This window comes from Bombina bombina, chromosome 1 (assembly GCF_027579735.1).
Source record: "Bombina bombina isolate aBomBom1 chromosome 1, aBomBom1.pri, whole genome shotgun sequence".
Classification (NCBI taxonomy): Eukaryota; Metazoa; Chordata; class Amphibia; order Anura; family Bombinatoridae; genus Bombina; species Bombina bombina.
Window position 1 is genome coordinate 564,456,170 of NC_069499.1, and position 17,034 is coordinate 564,473,203.

Consider the following 17,034-nt stretch of genomic DNA (forward strand, 5'->3'; position numbering starts at 1 on the left):
ATAAGGACCTCTACACCTCAGACAGTCTGAGGTGCCCTAACTGACCCTCCTGAGAAATATGATATTGCATCAAAGAAAAATCGTGCAGATCCCAACAAAGGGCTTCCTGACGATCTCTAGAGAGGCTTAGACAAAAAACGCTGCTCCGCTCATAGCGCAGAGTCACGTGATCAGCCAAAAAACTCTGCAACACAACAAAAGCGTGCGTTTCTTAATAGTCGATTTTGAAAAACCGGAGAGTAAAAATGCCAGCAAGCATTTCAGTGTTCATTATAAACACTCTTAATACAGCCGATTTTGAATATAATCACACTTCTATCCCTCACTGTAAGTCCCAATCAGAGACTCAATAACAATGAGCCACATTATAAAAAAATAATATATGTTAAGGTATAACCTCCTCACACATTAAAAGAAGATTAACCCCTAACTCTTGTCACATAATGAGTGCCTGCACCCTGCCAAGGTAAATCCCCAATAAAGGATAAATGTGTCCCAATTAATAATTGCAGTAACATCCTCTGAAGTGCAAGTCTCCAAGACCTAGAAGACAAAAGCACTTACCTGCAAATCCAGCTGTCTGGCAGGAAGAAAGCTCACATACTCCTTACAGAGACCTGTCAAAAAAGAAAGAACAGAGTAACCAACTCTGGCTTTCTATACCAAGGGCAATATATGTTAGAAAGTAGTGAGGTGGTCCTTGCTCAGTGTTTCTAACTGCTTAAAAGTCACCACTACCCTTACCTCAAGAGATTGACGTGGACACAGCTAGACCCAAATCCTTGCTTGCAGGGAAAAGTACCCCAGAAAAGGAAATATATCTTCAGACATCTACCTTCACCTCCTCCATTGACAGAGGCAAAGAGAATGACTGGGGGTTATGGGTAAGGGAAGTGACATTTAAAGGGACAGTCTACACCAGAATTGTTATTGTTTTAAAAGATAGATAATCCCTTTATTACCCATTTCCCAGTTTTGCATAACCAACACAGTTATAATAATATACTTTTAACCTCTGTGATTATCTTGTATCTAAGCCTCTGCAAACTGACCCTTTTTTCAGTTCTTTTGACAGACTTGCAGTCTAGCCAATCAGTGCCTGCTCCCAGATTACTTCACATGCACGGGCACAGTGTTATCTATATGAAATATGTTGTGAACTAACACCCTCTAGTGGTGAAAAACTGTTAAAATGCAATCTGAAAGAGGTGGGCTTCAAGGTCTAAGAAAATAGCATATGAACCTCCTAGGTTAAGCTTTCAACTAAGAATACCAAGAGAACAAAGCAAAATTGGTGATAAAAGTAAATTGGAAAATTGTTTAAAATTACATGCTCTATCTGAATCATGAAAGTTTATTTTGGCCTAGACTGTCCCTTTAACAGCTTTGTTGTGGTGCTCTTTGCCTCCTCCTGCTGGCCAGGAGCAAATATCCAACTAGTAACTGAAATGACGTTGTGGACTCTCCATGTCTTAGGAAAGAAAACGTACTAACCAAGTATACGTGACAACCTTTGTTTGTAAACAAACATTTCTCTTCATATTTTGTTAAAGTGCTCTTTAAATAGTTAGCCAAACATCACTCTCCTGGCTGAGTCCAAGCCTGTGGCATTTTTCTTTTCTTTTGGGTTGCTGCAAGTGTTTCAGCCAACCTAAGGACATCCCGCTCCAAATCTCTAGTTACAGTGCACCCATAGATAACTTGCAAACAAGCAGAGCAAAGTAAGCAATTGGCTGTGACATAAACATTGCTATGCCGCCTATTAGTAATGTGTAGGTTACAGGATTAGTAATGTGCAGGTTACAGGAAGCCAACGCTATAACTAATGAATTTGGGTAGGATGTCACCTTCCTAATGTCTGCCCTGCCTTGCAGCACTGTGCTGTTGGCTTGGGGACAGCAAGGAGAGTTCTTCTGGATTTACAAAAAAAAAAAAAAAAAAGTTAAAATATTTTCTTGCAAATTTAAATGTTAATCCAATTTTGGACAGATAGGGTATGTAATTTTAAACATTTTTCAAGTTTACATCTATCACCAATTTTGCTTTGTTCTCTTGGTATTAGTTGAAAAGCTAAACCTAGGAGGAGGTTCATATGCCAATTTCTAAGCCTGCGAAGGCCGCCTCTCATCTCAGGGCATTTTGACAGTTTTTCACCACTAGAGGGTGTTAGTTCATGTGTTTTATATAGATAACACTGTCCTCACGTACGTGGTGTTCCTAGGAGCCAGCACTGATTGGCTAAAATGCAAGTCTTTCAAAAGAACTGAAATAAGGGGGCTGTCAGATGATGCTTAGATTCAAGATAATCAGAGGTAAAAAGTGTCTTTAAATAACTGTGCTGGTTATGCAAAACTAGGGAATGGGTAATAAAGGGATTATTTATCTTTTAAAACAAATATTCTGGTGTAGACTGTCCCTTTAAGTGGCCTTTTAAAATTACAACTTTTTTTACCCAATTTCACTCTGAAAATTGCAGGACTACCAATTTTCACGGGATGAAAGTGCATATTCCAGATATCACAAGCCTAACCCAAGTACATTCTACACAATGATTGTCTGACATGTATATCTGCAGAGCACATTGACATTTTGGAACAGATTACAAGTGGAGAACTATTTAATGCCCCTGCTCGAGCATTAACTCTGCTAAAAGATTTTTGCGTGCGTCCGATTGTGCTCATATTATGAGTTGAAAGACTGTTTTCGCTTGTGCATTAACCCCAACACACTTGCAAAGCTGAATTTAGAATATTGCGCACGACAACCTATTCCCCCCCCCCCCCATAGAAGTAAACGTAGCAACAACAAAAAAAGCTGAAAGAAAAATAAAAAAACATTAAAAAACACTAGTCGCACGCAAACACGATAGCATATTCTTAAGTGTGCTAACCAGACATGAAAATTTCACATCCCAACGATCTTCACATAGAAGATGCTTTATTTATTCATAAATACATATATCTGATGGGTTTTTTTTTTGCAATATAATACTACATACATACCACTTCATTAGGTACATCTTGCTGGTACCGGGTTGGACCCCCTTTTGCCTTCATTCTTCGTGGCATAGATTCAACAAGGTGTTGGAAACATTCCTCAGAGATTTTGGTCCATATTGGCATGATAGCATCATGCAGATTTGTCGGCTGCACATCCATGATGCAAATCTTCTGTTCCACCACATCCCAAAAGGTGCTCTTTTGGGTTGAGATCTGGTGACTGGAGGCCATTGGAGTACTGTGAACTCATTGTCATGTTCAAGAAACCAGTTTGAGATGATTTGAGCTTTGTGACATGGAGCATTATCCTGCTGGAAGTAGCCATCAGAAGATGGGTACACTGTAGTCATAAAGGGATGGACATGGTCAGCAACAATACTTAGGTAGCCTGTGGCTTTTAAAGGGATGGACATGGTCAGCAACAATACTTAGGTAGCCTGTGGCTTTTAAACAATGCTCAGTTGGTATTAAAGGGCCTACAACTTCATACCACCAGCCTGAACCATTGCTACAAGGCAGGATGGATCCATGCTTTCATGTTTACACCAAATTCTGACACTGCCATCTGCATGTCGCAGCTGAAATCGAGACTCATCAGACCAGGCAACGTTTTTACAATCTTCTATTGTCCAATTTTGGTGAGCCTGTACAAATTGCAGCCTCAGTTTCCTCTTAGCTGACAGGAGTGGCACCCGGTGTGATGTCTGCTGCTGTAGCCCATCTGCTTCAAGGTTGTAACGAGTGGTTATTTGAGTAACTGTTGCCCTTCTATCCCAAACCAGTATGCCTATTCTCCTCTGACCTTCGTCCATACAACTGCAGCTCACTGGATATTTTCTCTTTTCGGATCACTCTCTCTAAACCCTAGAGATGGTTGTGCGTTAAAATCCCAGTAGATCAGCAGTTTATTATATACTCTGCAATGTTCAAAGTCACTTAAATCCCCTTTCTTTCCCATGCTGATGCTCGGTTTGAACTTCAGCAAGTTGTCTTCACCAAGTCTAGATGCCTAAATGCATTGAGTTGCCGATATGCGATTGGCTATTTGTTACCAAGCAAGTAAACAGGTATACATAATAAAGTAGCCGTTGAGTGTATATAGATCACTTGCACCAAATCTGCTACTGCCTTGGTGCCAAACAGTTTAGTATAAAGAACTGAAGAAGGCATTTGCAGGTCATTCAAAATGTGATTTAATCCTTGACACGTTTCGGGGGATTATAACTGTTTAAATAGTTATAACCCTATAAGTAGGCAAAACATGGTGATCCTCCATACTGTGCAAACAACCCTTGACAATATTGCATCCATATTCACAATAAATGTGACATGTGCACCATTAAATTGACAATAACAATAAAGTGTTATATTAGAGATATGTTAAACCATTTATGTGCATAAATGTATGTTGCTATGTTGTATCCACCCTTAACATCACACTATGTTTGGTACTATTTACCTAAATACAATTTTTGAAGGGATAAGAGGCCCCAGTAGTTCTCCTGCTGCATCCCTAATTACATAAAAATTCTCAAATAATGGAATATACGCACATTTTATTTTCTTCAAACCAAGCTGTTTCAGTTGGCCTAGCCAGTATAGGTATACCCGGTGAGCCTGTGCACATGCTCAGTAGGATTCTTGTTCCCCAGAAAGTGTGTGTATATAAAAAGACATTGCAAAATTTGATAATGGAAGTAAATTGGAAAGTGTCTATATGCAGTATATGGATAATGGAAGTTTATTTTTACTTGAGTGTCCCTTTAAACATTTGGGGATTTATCCAAGCCCAGACATCCCCTTGGTCATAACTAAAAACTTTACAGAACGGATTCCAGAATTCAAACGTCTGTTGGAATCATGGGAATTCTCAGAAATATCTTGGATGGGAAGAATAGTTGCAATCAAAATGACCTTTCTTCCTAAGCTAACCTACCTATTCAGATGCATTCCACTCACAGTACCCAGACCCATAACTTAATTGCAGAGCATGATCACCACATACATATGGGGTGAATGAAAACCAAGGACCTCTAGACTAACTCTACAAAGACCAATTGGAAAAGGTGGTTTAACCCTCACGAATATCATCCTAAACCATGCCGCAGCAAGATTATCCCATGGAGCATATCCAATGTTACTCCTAGATGGCAGGATGTAGAAAGGGCATTGATACCTACAGGACCTTCTCTGACCCTGGATACCTTCATATTACAAGAAAGAACTAAACATAGATCACCCTGTTATTTTAGGCACATTAATGGAATCCCAGAACTTTATACACAGCAGTGAAGTATCCCCTAATTCCTTACCCATTCATACCATAACTAGTTCCCTTAATTGCCTCTCAGACACACATATGGTCAAACACGCAGGCGACTCATGTTAAAGATTTATAAGAAGATAATAAATGGATAAACTTTCCCCACTTGTCTGAAAAATACTTAGATAGCCTTGTGGGATATTGGGGCTTCCCTATAGCAGACTTGAGAGAACTGACAAATGGGAACAGAGATGGCTCAGGGGAACCAGATTGTTTCACTATTATTTTTTTATTATGTTGATTTTTATTGATCAGAATAAAAGGATTAACAGTAAACAATACATATATGTCGAAAAACATCTAAATCCTGTACATAAAACAATACTTATTGTCCAATTATGCTATCAGGACTTTGCTGTTTGAATTAGTCTCCATATCACTTTGTAACCGCTAATGTCCATTATAACCCAGGGACCACAGAGGTCCAAATGTCCTCAAATGTGTCCCTGGAACTCATTCAAGTAGAAACTCCATAACAAAAAGCAAATCCATTGAACACGGAGGGGGTATCAATGGGAAAAAAGGGGGGGAAGGGAAAAAAAAATGGAAGACAAAGAAAGAAAAGGAATTCAAGTTACGAGTTGTGTGTATGCTAATGACCCTCTCTGTGAAAGAGACTAATACCGCGTATGTAGGTCAAGTTTCGTGAGATCAGCTGTCATGTAGAGACTGCTCTCAATAAAGCCTAACATCTAGAAAGTAATTTTGTTTTTTTCCTTTTAAGATACCCAAACCCTTCTAAGTGTAAAAGCTCAGTGGTTCTATCAATCCAGGTTCGTTTAGTTGGAATTATTTTAGATTTCCATGCTCTCGCTATCAGGGAGTGTGCTCCATTTAGTCCGATCTGTAGGAGATGCGATCGGAGCCGACAAAAGTTCAAACACTATTATTTTTTTTATTATTATTATATTCTATTTATAAAGCGCCAACATATACCGCAACGCTGTCCATGAGTACTATTCATTTATATAAGACAATGATATAAAACGTGTAAGAGACAAGACAAAATTTTACAAAACACATACAGGAGGAATTGAGGGCCCTATTCCCGTGGGAACTTGCAATCTAGAACTATTAGGTGAGTGGAATTAAAGTGAATGTAAATTTTGAGGGTAAAGTGTCCGATTTTTAAAAATTTGATTAAAAACAGGGGCACTTTAAGTCATCAAAATTTACATTTTACTCGTGTTGGGAAAAAATACTTACCTTTTAAACTTGACAGCTGCTCCAGCATCCCGGTCGTCGCAAGCCATTTCTGACGTCAAAAATGATGGATCGGTCATCCTCAAAACACGGCTTCCCCCCGGGGGGGAATCAGTGCCTGATTTAACGCTGTGATTGGAAAAAGCCGGATTCCTCATTTTAGACCCAGGAAGAGGCTTTGCGATGGGCGGAGGAAGCTGGAGCAGCTGTCAAGATTAAAAAGGTGAGTATTTTTTCCCCAACACAAGTGAAATGTAAATTTTGATGACTTAAAGTGCCCCTGTTTATAATCGAATTTTTAAAAACCGGGCACTTTAGCCTCAAAATTTACAGTCACTTTAATTTATTACCGAGTTGGGTGGTAGGCTTCTCTGATCAAAAAAGTCTTCAGGGAGCATTTAAATTAAGAAAGATTAGGGGAAAGCTTGACAGCACGAGGTAGAGTGTGCCAGAGGGTAGGTGCTGCACGACAGAAGTTCTGTAGTCTAGCATGGGAAGAGGTGATAGTCGAAGATGCAAGGAGCAGGTCACTGTTGGATCTTAGTGGGCAGGCTGGAGTATACTTGTTGACTAAAGGAGTATAGGTAGAGGGGAGTGGCATTGGTGAGAGCTTTGTATGTAAGGGTGAGGATTTTGAATTTAATTCTGCTGTGAATGGGGAGCCAATGAAGGGACTCACAGAGAGGTGCAGCAGATACACAGGAAAGGTGGATTAGCCTTGCAGAGGCATTTAGGATGGATGAAGAGGGGAGAGGTGGGAGAGAGGAAGGCCAGCAAGTAGGTTATTGCAGTAGTCAATTCAGGAAATAACAAGGGAGTGGATTATTTGCTTTGTGGTGATTGCTACTACATTCAGTCTCTGGCCAACATAAATTAAGTCAACATAATGCATGGAAAAGATATCTGGTTTAAACGGGGGACACTAGAGAATGATACTGGGAAATTTTATTCACAAAAAAAAAAAAAAAGACTTTGCATTGTGTCACCCTGTTGGAAATCCACTATAAAATACTAGTCAGATGGCATTTAGTGCCAGCCATCCTACATAGGATAATTTGGAGGCCCCTCTCCTCTTTGCTGGAGAGAATGTGGCCAATTGGGCTCAATAGTACATATATTGTGGGATTACCCCAGCATTAAACCTATATGGTACAAGGTTTTTAGACTTAAGAAATATGCCAATAGATGTACCCGCTAGATCCGAGCTTGGTCTCCTACATTTGGGACTCCGGAAATTAGGCCCTTCCTCCAAATCCCTTCTAGTCTACTTGTCAACAAAGCTAGCCATTGCAAGGGAGTGGAAGAGGTCTACACCCCTGTCCATACTTCAGATCATATATATTATTAGGAAATACATTTACATTAAAAAAAAAAAAAAAAAAAAAAAGAAAAAAAAAGAAAAAAAAGGGAACTGTACCCATTTAAGGTCCACGACAAAATGAACCAATTTAATTAGATATGGACACCTTGGCTGTAGAATTTCGCTAGAAAGGATAATTGAACCAGAAGGTGAGAATATCATCGATCTGCACCCTTCGGATTGCTTTGAGAACATACCTTCCCTCCTACCCACACCTTTTTTTCTCTTTTCTTCTGGCTGTCACAGTGATTGTAACTAAGTTTTGACAGTTAATGTACTGTTGCTGGCTAGCCTGACATGCAGGCTTCCAGCAGCAGCATGAGATACACGCCGATCGCAGCGTGCACTTCATGAATGGAGGCACCACACTGACAAGTATGAGACTGATAGCCTGGGGTGTCCTCCATTATGCCTCAGCAGTGCAGAAATAGCATAGTCTCGCTGACAGTGGAGACACAGGTGTGCTAACAGCCCAAGACACAGTCAATGGTCCTTAAGGGCTAAACTAACCTGTATGCTGGTAGTTAAGGGGTTAAATACTAATTTTGTATGCAGACTTTTGCAATATATATTTTAAAAAAAGTAAACCCCTTGTTAGTTACAAGACACATTTTAGTTTTGCTATATAATAACATCAGTCAACTTTAAACATTTTAATACAAATGAACAGCTTGTTTGATGTGTTATTTTTCTATAGCCAAACTCCACCCACCAATAAGCCTAGCCACTGTAATGTTAGTATTAAACACATTCTTTTGTGGTTGCTATCAGTTAAAGCCCATTAGGGAAAGTTATGTAGCAGGGTTAGCTCTTCATAGCTAAACTACATGAAAAGGGACAAAATAAATGTATATTACAAATTTGTAATAATGCCAAAAACTAAACATTTTATATTAAAATATATTTACTGCAGGCATATTACAAACACAAATAAAATGAGTTTTACATCCTTTTAAATGGTTGTTATATGTGGAATGATTCAGCAGAGATTCGTTTTCCGTATATTTTCCATATTACAGTAGTGTGGTTTATCCCCTTTACCATCCCAACATCCTACTCAAAGACTTTTTCTGTTACTTTTGCTGCCTTAAAGGGACATTAAAACACAAATTGTAAACTACATGATTATGAACCTTTATAGAATATTTTTGCAATGAAAACTGCAGCTTTATTTTGTCAAATGAGTATATTGTTTTATGTTTATTTTTTTCACCAATTTCCCTGTCCCCCAGAACAAAAGAACCCCTGATAACCAACCACAAACTAAAACTCAGATATAGCACAAACTCTGTTTACACATGTGCAAACTGGAGTATCCTGCCCTCTTGTAATTCCCTTAAAGGGACACTAAAAACACACATTTTTTTCTTTCAGGATTCAGATAGAGCATGCAATTTTAAAGCAACTTTCTAATTTATTCCTATTATTTTCTCTTCATTCTCTTGCTATCTTTATTTAAAAAGCAGGAATGTGATGCATAGAAGCCAGACCATTTTTGGTTGAGAACCTGGGTTATGCTTGCCTATTGGTGGGTAAATGTAAGCATCCAATAAGCAAGCACTATCCATGGTGCTGAACCAAAAATGGGCTGGCTGCTAAGATTTACATTCCTGCTTTTAAAATAAAGATAGAAAGAGAACGAAGAAAAATTAATAATAGTAGTAAATTAGAAAGTTGCTTAAAAATGAATGCTCCATCTGAATCATGGAAGAAATAAAATTGGGTTCAGTGTCCCTTTAAGAAGGTTTAGAATGGATTCAACTTAGCTACTATTGCAAAGAATAATTTTCCTACAATGACTGTTGATGCAAAACAGATAATCCAACTTTTAAAAGCATGTGACAGTGACACCACAGAATCTGAGGGAGGGAAGGGTAAACAAAAGCTCACATAAATTGCATACAAGTATTAACCCAAGATTCCTTGGGAGAAAGTGAAAGCAGCATAATTTTAGATGTATTTTACAGAAAAAGGCTGCAAAATAAATAATGAAGGTATATTGCAATAATGTAACACTGTATGCGTTGTTGAAATGACAAGTTTAATGGTCTTTTAATCTACATTATTTATCCACTGGCAATCATACACAAATCTAAAAAACTTGTAACAAAAAGATTAACATTCCAAATTCCACTGCAGATTTATCATACCATAAAATCACTTTAATACTAACTGCTAACTAAATTAAACCCCCCGGAGGCTGTGTGCATGGAAGCCACAGCTCGCAGAGTAAACATGGCGCTTAGAGCTTACGAACATTGTTAGTCACTACAATTCAACAGTAATTATTCACAATGCAGAACATAAAAAAATGAAACAAGTCATTGAAAAATATAAAATTATTAACAACAACAAAATGATTAAGGGGACTTTAAAACTGCAAAACTATATATATATATATATATATATATATATATATATATATATATATATATATATATATATAGTGGTGTGTGTTTCAAACAGAGAATGTCATTTAAAAAAAAGTTCAATTTACTTCTATTATCAAACAATCTTACAGTGCACTGTCCCTTTAAGCATTGTATATTGCAATCTCAGAGTGTTTACTTTCCCTTTAAGTATCTACAAACAGAGACCTTATTATCTGCACGGAAGACCAAACATATTTCATGTGATTCATTACCTTATAACAGTTGTTTGTTACGGAAAGAACAACAATACATTTTCCAGTTATGCCACAAAGCATATAAATGTGTGCTTCACGTGTCATCACTCACCTTGACATTCTTCAAACACGTCTCACAAGTTGTATTACTTAAAGAGGAACAGTCTGCAAAACAAATATTTAAGATTATCAATCCAACAGCCAAATAATTATTTCAAATGCAGAATGAACAATGTTCAATCTCCTTAGGAGGGTTTCCATCCTATTTCTAAAATTAAAAAAAAAAAAAAAGACAAATGTTTTCAAGGGTCATGAAGCCCAAACTTTCTCTTTCATTACTTAGATATAGCATACCATTTTAAACAACTTTTCAATTTACTTCTATTCGCTAATTTGCTTAGTTCTGTTGATAACCTTTGTTGAAAAGCATTCCTAGATAGGCTCTGGAGCTGGGAGCTAGCCGATTGGTGATTGCACATATATGCCTCTTATAAATAGCCTACCAAAGTGTTCCGCTTACTCTGCTGCTCTCTTCTATAAAGGAAAGCAAATGAATGAAGCAAAATTATAAATAGAAGTAAATAGGAAAGGTATTTAAAAATGTATGCTCCACTTAAAATCATAAAAGAAAAAATCTGATAGTTCTTTCACCTAAAGTTTAACAAGCTGAAATGGCATGTATCTAAGTAAAAAGTAAGTTTATTTTGTTATAGCTGAAGCCTGGACAAACCCAAATGCCAGGGAACTACAATTTGTTAAAAGGGACAGTCTAGTCAAAAATAAACTTTCGGGATTCAGATAGGGTATGAAATTTTAAACAACTTTCCAATCTACTTTTATCATCAATTTTGCTTTGTTCTCTTGGTATTCTTAGTTGAAAGTCCTTGAAGGCCGCCTCTTATCTGAATAAATTTTGACTTTTTTCACAACTAGAGGGAGTTTTTTCATGTATGCCATATAGATAAACATTGTGCTCACGCACGTGGAGTTACCTAGGAGTCAGCACTGATTGGCTAAAATGCAAGTATGTCAAAAGAACTGAAATAAGGGGACAGTCTGCAGAGGCTTAGAAACAAGATAATCAGAGATAAAAAAAAGTGTATTAATATAACTGTTGGTTATGCAAAACTAGGGAATGGGTAATAAAGGGATTATCTATCTTTTTAAACAATAAAAATTCTGGTGTAGACCGTCCCTTTAAATTTACCGAAATGTTTGTGATAATTCTATATGCATCTATATATAATTTAGAGTCCCTTATTTAAAACAAATGCTGTAATATCGATTTTAGAATAAAACCAAGGTCAATAAACTGCATTTCAGGTATATATATATATATATATATATATATATATATATATATATATATATATATATATATATATATATATATATATATATATATATATATATATATATATATATATATATATATATATATATATATATATATATATATATATATATATATATACAAATATTTCATATATAGTAGCCATAAGGAAAACTGCAAAACCAGTCAATGTAATAAATATAAATATATATTTTTTTTAAATGTATTTATTTATACACACACATATATATACACTAATCGTAAAACACTAGGAGCCAGAAGTTAAATTTTAGAAGCTTTGGCTCACAGGATTTGTCAAGCCCTGTAAAGAGGTATCTATAATAATCTTAATAAATTAATAGTTACTGTAAAATAACCCATGGGATTAGCCAAACCATACAACAAGCAGATTTTCATGATTAACTTGAAAGAGAACAGGTTAGGTAACCAAAATTATTCAAGAGCTGAATTTATCATTGGTGCTGTATTTCAGGAAATCTGGGTTCTGAGGAAAGGAATGAAACAACCAGAGCTCACATATTATGTGACACCATACCCATCCACAATATTAAAAGCATAAATATGAAACTAATAACATTCAGTTATAGAGGTCAACCTATCACAATAACACTTCTTACATATATCCATTGACAGCACAGATTATTATACAGAACCTTGATTAGATAAGTGGGGCTTACATTATTCCGATTTAAAAATAAAATGCTTCTTTACGGCAAAGGGGTTAAACATATCAAGTAAAGTTGTGCTCCTCTGTCATTACTTATGATACAGCTGGAGACTAAGGCCCCAATTCTAAAAAAAAATAAAAATGTTCTAGTCTAGATGTGGTTTTCCACGCTGACACCCGCAGGGGCAGACCTTGTGGAATTCTATTAAAAAAGGGGATGACCCTGCGAGTGGCAAGATGTCTCCCAAAGAAATAAGAGCTCTCCATTAGGTAAAAGTTGGCTATGTAGAACAAAGTACACCGCCGGCATATATTAAAATTAGAATCTTACCCCTGAAACAAATCAAAATATGCTGTTTTAAGTGCACTGTACCTTAAATTTGCTGTTATTTTCGTATGCATAGATTTTCCTTTCAGAGTAATTAGTTTTATTTGAGTATTTTGCTAAAAGCTTGCCACCTTTTGTGTCATCCACAACCCACAATGTTATCTATATGTTTTACATGAACTAGCACTCCCCTTTTATGAAAAGCTAATAAAAAAAAAGCATGAGATAAGAGGCTGTCATTAGTGGCTTATACATTTTAGAGGTTTAAAAGTTTATAAAGTATATTAATATAACAATGTTGGTTGGTTGTGCAAAGCTGAGGAATGGGTAAATCCTAGCATTTCAAAAATCATTTCAGTGATCTTTGTAAAAAAGTATGCAAAACTTAACCTAACCTTTCTGTTCCACGGCCTCCTCACTAAACTCAGTGGTTCTGGCCAAGTGCTCTGAGGTGATGTCTCCACCTCTAAACCAATAGCCGTGCTAGCATACAGATCAGTACCGTATGGCTAGCACGACTATTGGTTTAGGAGGTAGAAACGTCACCTCATTGGGAAGAAAAAAAAAAAGGGAGTGCTGTGCCGTAGGCAGCTGGAGACACTAAGTTTAGCGAGGAGGCTGCAGCACAGAAAGGGTAAGTTTAGCACACTTTTTTACAAAGTGATCACTGAAATACCTATTTCTTTATAGTAATAGTAAATTCTAGCGTTTTTAAAAAACACTAGGATTTGCATTCCCTTTAAGTATAGAAACCTTTAATATAGGTAGGGATACCACAGGCAAAATCAGCTATTTCAGATGTTGATACAAAAAGGTAAAGGAGCTATATGTAAACAATTAACTACACTACAGCAGGTAAAATGTATCAATACGAACAAATTAAAGGGGAGACAATTTTAGGGTAAACCATCCCTTTAACAATTTTGAAGAAGCTGAAAAATAACAAATGAAGGGAATTTGTTTAAAAATAAAAATGCTGTTGTATTTGGGAGCTGCAATGCTCACATCTCCCAAATGAGACTTTACCTAATTGTTTAATTTGTAGCAAGAGTCAGTAATGAAGAAATATTATTTAACAAATCAAAGCATTTATGTATTTATTTATTTTTTGCTTTAGAATGCTAGATGTGGTTTTGTTAGCCAAATTTACATTGTTTTACATTATTTCATCACCTCTGGTGAGTGCAGTTAAAGGGATATAAAACCCAAAAAAACTGTTTTGTGATTCAGACAGAGCAAACCATTTAAAAAAAAAAAAAAAAAAAAAAAAGTTTCCAATTTACTTCTAGAATCAAATTTGGTTTGTTCCCATGCTATTCTGTGCTGAAAGGCACTAAATGGCAGGAAACAGTGCTGCCATCTAACCCTTTTGCAAATAGATAACATTTTTGCAAAACTGCTGCCATATAGTGCACCAAAAATGGGCCGGTGTTCTGTAATATTTCCCTACCTTGTTACGTTGTCCTACCTACTTAACGCGTAAGGCCAAGCCTACATCTAGATAGAGAACTTTGATATCCGCCATATTTGTTTCAAAAGGAGGCTGATGTTAAAATAGTGATCGGATTCTGTATAATTTTCCGACCACATTATATTTGGCTGTTTTCAATGGAGATCTCGCTGAAACATAAATAATTAAAACAAACACAAAATATTATGTATGGTATTAGCTTGTGATGATAGCGTTAATTTTATAAAAGTATTTCTCAGGCTATGTAACAAAATATAATCAAAACATATCTGTACCCTGAAAAAATACATTTATAAAAGTAATGTTATCATCACAAGCTTTTAACATACATAATATGTTTTGATTATGTTTTAAGTTTGAGCGAGATCTGCGCTCAAAACAGCCAAATAACAATCCGATCAATATTTTCACATCAGCCTCCGTTTGAAACAAAAATGGCAGATATGAAAGTGCTCTATCTGGCCGTATGAGTTACGTAGGTAGGAAAACGTAACAGTAGGAAAATATTACAGAACACCGGCTCCTTAGCTTATGTCCCTGCTTTTCAACAAAAATTACAAAGTGAAAGAAGAAAAACTGATAACAGAAGTAAATTAGAAAGTTGTTTAAAATAGCATGCTCTATCTGAATAATGAAAGAAGAAAAAAAATGTGTTTCATATGTATCTTGATATCTGCAGCATGCACTTCCAATTCTCATAATTGGGAAAAACAAACATTTTCCATGAAATTATAAGAAAGGAGGGCAAAATGAATAAACAATTCAAAGTTTGATTTTACAACACACAAACACTTTACATTACAAATTGTTTCATGACCCTTTAAAGGGGCAGTATACTGTTTTTACCCAAATATGTTTAATTACTTTTTTACCAGCTGCAGAGTATAAAATGTATGAGATTTGCTTTTTAAAGTGAAGGTCCATTTTGATGAATTAGTGCTCGATTTTTAATAAACCTATTAAAAACAAGGGCACTTTAATTCACCAAAATTGACATTTCACTGTTTTCTTCAAAAGACTTACCTTTTAATCCTGGCAGCCGCTCCAGCACTTCCTCCGCCCGTCGCAAGCCGTCTTTGCGGGTCCAAAATGACGAATCCGGCTTCCTCCAATCACAGCGTTGCATCAGGCCAAGATTCCCCCGGGGGGGAAGCTGTTATTGGAGGAAGCCTGATTCATCATTTCTGACATCTGCAAAGGCTTCCGACAGCATCGCTGGGGCGGCATTTAGGATAAAAGGTACGTTTTTGAAGAAACCAGTGAAATGTCAATTTTGATGAATTAAAGTGCCCTTGTTTTTAATAGGCTTATTAAAAACAAGGACACTAATTCATCACCTTCACTTAAAAGGGACACTGAATCCAACTTTATTCTTTTGTGATTCAGATAGAGCATGCAATTTTAAGCAACTTTCTAATTTACTCCTATTATCAATTTTTATTCATTCTCTTGCTATCCTCATTTGAAAAAGAAGGCATCTAAACTTTTTTTGGTTCAGAACTCTGGACAGCACTTTTTTATTGGTGGATGAATTTATCCACCAATCAGCAAGAACAACTCAGGTTGTTCACCAAAAATGGGCCAGCATCTAAACTTACATTCTTGCATTTCAAATAAAGATACCAAGAGAATGAAGGCAATTTGATAATATGAGTAAATTAGAAAGTTGCTTAAAATTGCATGCTCTATCTCAGCGTTTTTCAACCAGTGTGCCATGAGAGATCCTCAGGTGTGCCGCGGGAGACTGACAACAGTGTGACATATTTTTTAAACTTTGCTTGTTTTTTACTCCCAGTGCAGGGGTGTCCCTCTTTCAAATTTTGAAATATTGAGAGGTATGCGACAGGCTCATCAGGCAGGCATAATTTACAACCATGACATAGTGACATTCATTCACAGACAATCATTATGATTGTTTGTGAATGAATGTCAATATGTCACGTATAGTTTGTAGGAGGCATGGCATCACAATACACATACATTATATATATATATATATATATATATATATACACATATATACACACATACATACAGTGGGACCTCGGTTTACGAATTTAATTCGTTCTCCGGGACGTTTCTTATTGCGAAAAATTCGTAAACCGAAACACGGTTTCCCATAGGAATGCATTGAAAACCAATTAATGCGTTCCGGAGGTGAGAGAAAAAGTCAAATAAAGTCTACAAAACCTGCTGCAAAAGGCTCCAATGGCTCCAAAAGGCTCCAAAATTTGCTGCAAGTGGCTCCAATGGCTCCAAAAGGCTCCACAACTTGCTGCAAATGGCTCCAAAGGGCTCAACAACTTGCTGCAAATGGCTCCAAAAGGCTCAACAACTTGCTGCAAATGGCTCCAAAAGGCTCAACAACTGCTACCCACACTTCAGTATGCAGGGGCAAACCGGGACACTTGTTTCGTATTGCGAAAAAAATTCGTAAACCGAGGGGCAAACCGGAACATTTGTTTCGTATTGCGAAAAAAATTCTTAAACCGAGACAATTTTTTTCAAGATTTTGAATTCGTAAACCGAAATTTCGTATACCGAGTCGTTTGTAAACCGAGGTCCCACTATATATATATATATATATATATATATATATATATATATATATATATATATATATATATATATATATATATATATATATATATATATATATATATATATATATATATATATATATATATATATATATATATATAT

General features: G+C 36.3%; 1 protein-coding gene across 1 annotated transcript in view; it reads right to left on the bottom strand.

The window, feature by feature from the left end:
• Positions 1 to 17,034, bottom strand: part of PTTG1IP (PTTG1 interacting protein) — a 193,987-nt gene that overhangs the window by 171,585 nt on the left and 5,368 nt on the right. The window contains exon 2 of the mRNA XM_053698766.1: positions 10,624 to 10,676. Coding sequence (XP_053554741.1) covers positions 10,624 to 10,676 — 53 coding nt within the window. The remainder of the gene's footprint in view (positions 1 to 10,623; positions 10,677 to 17,034) is intronic.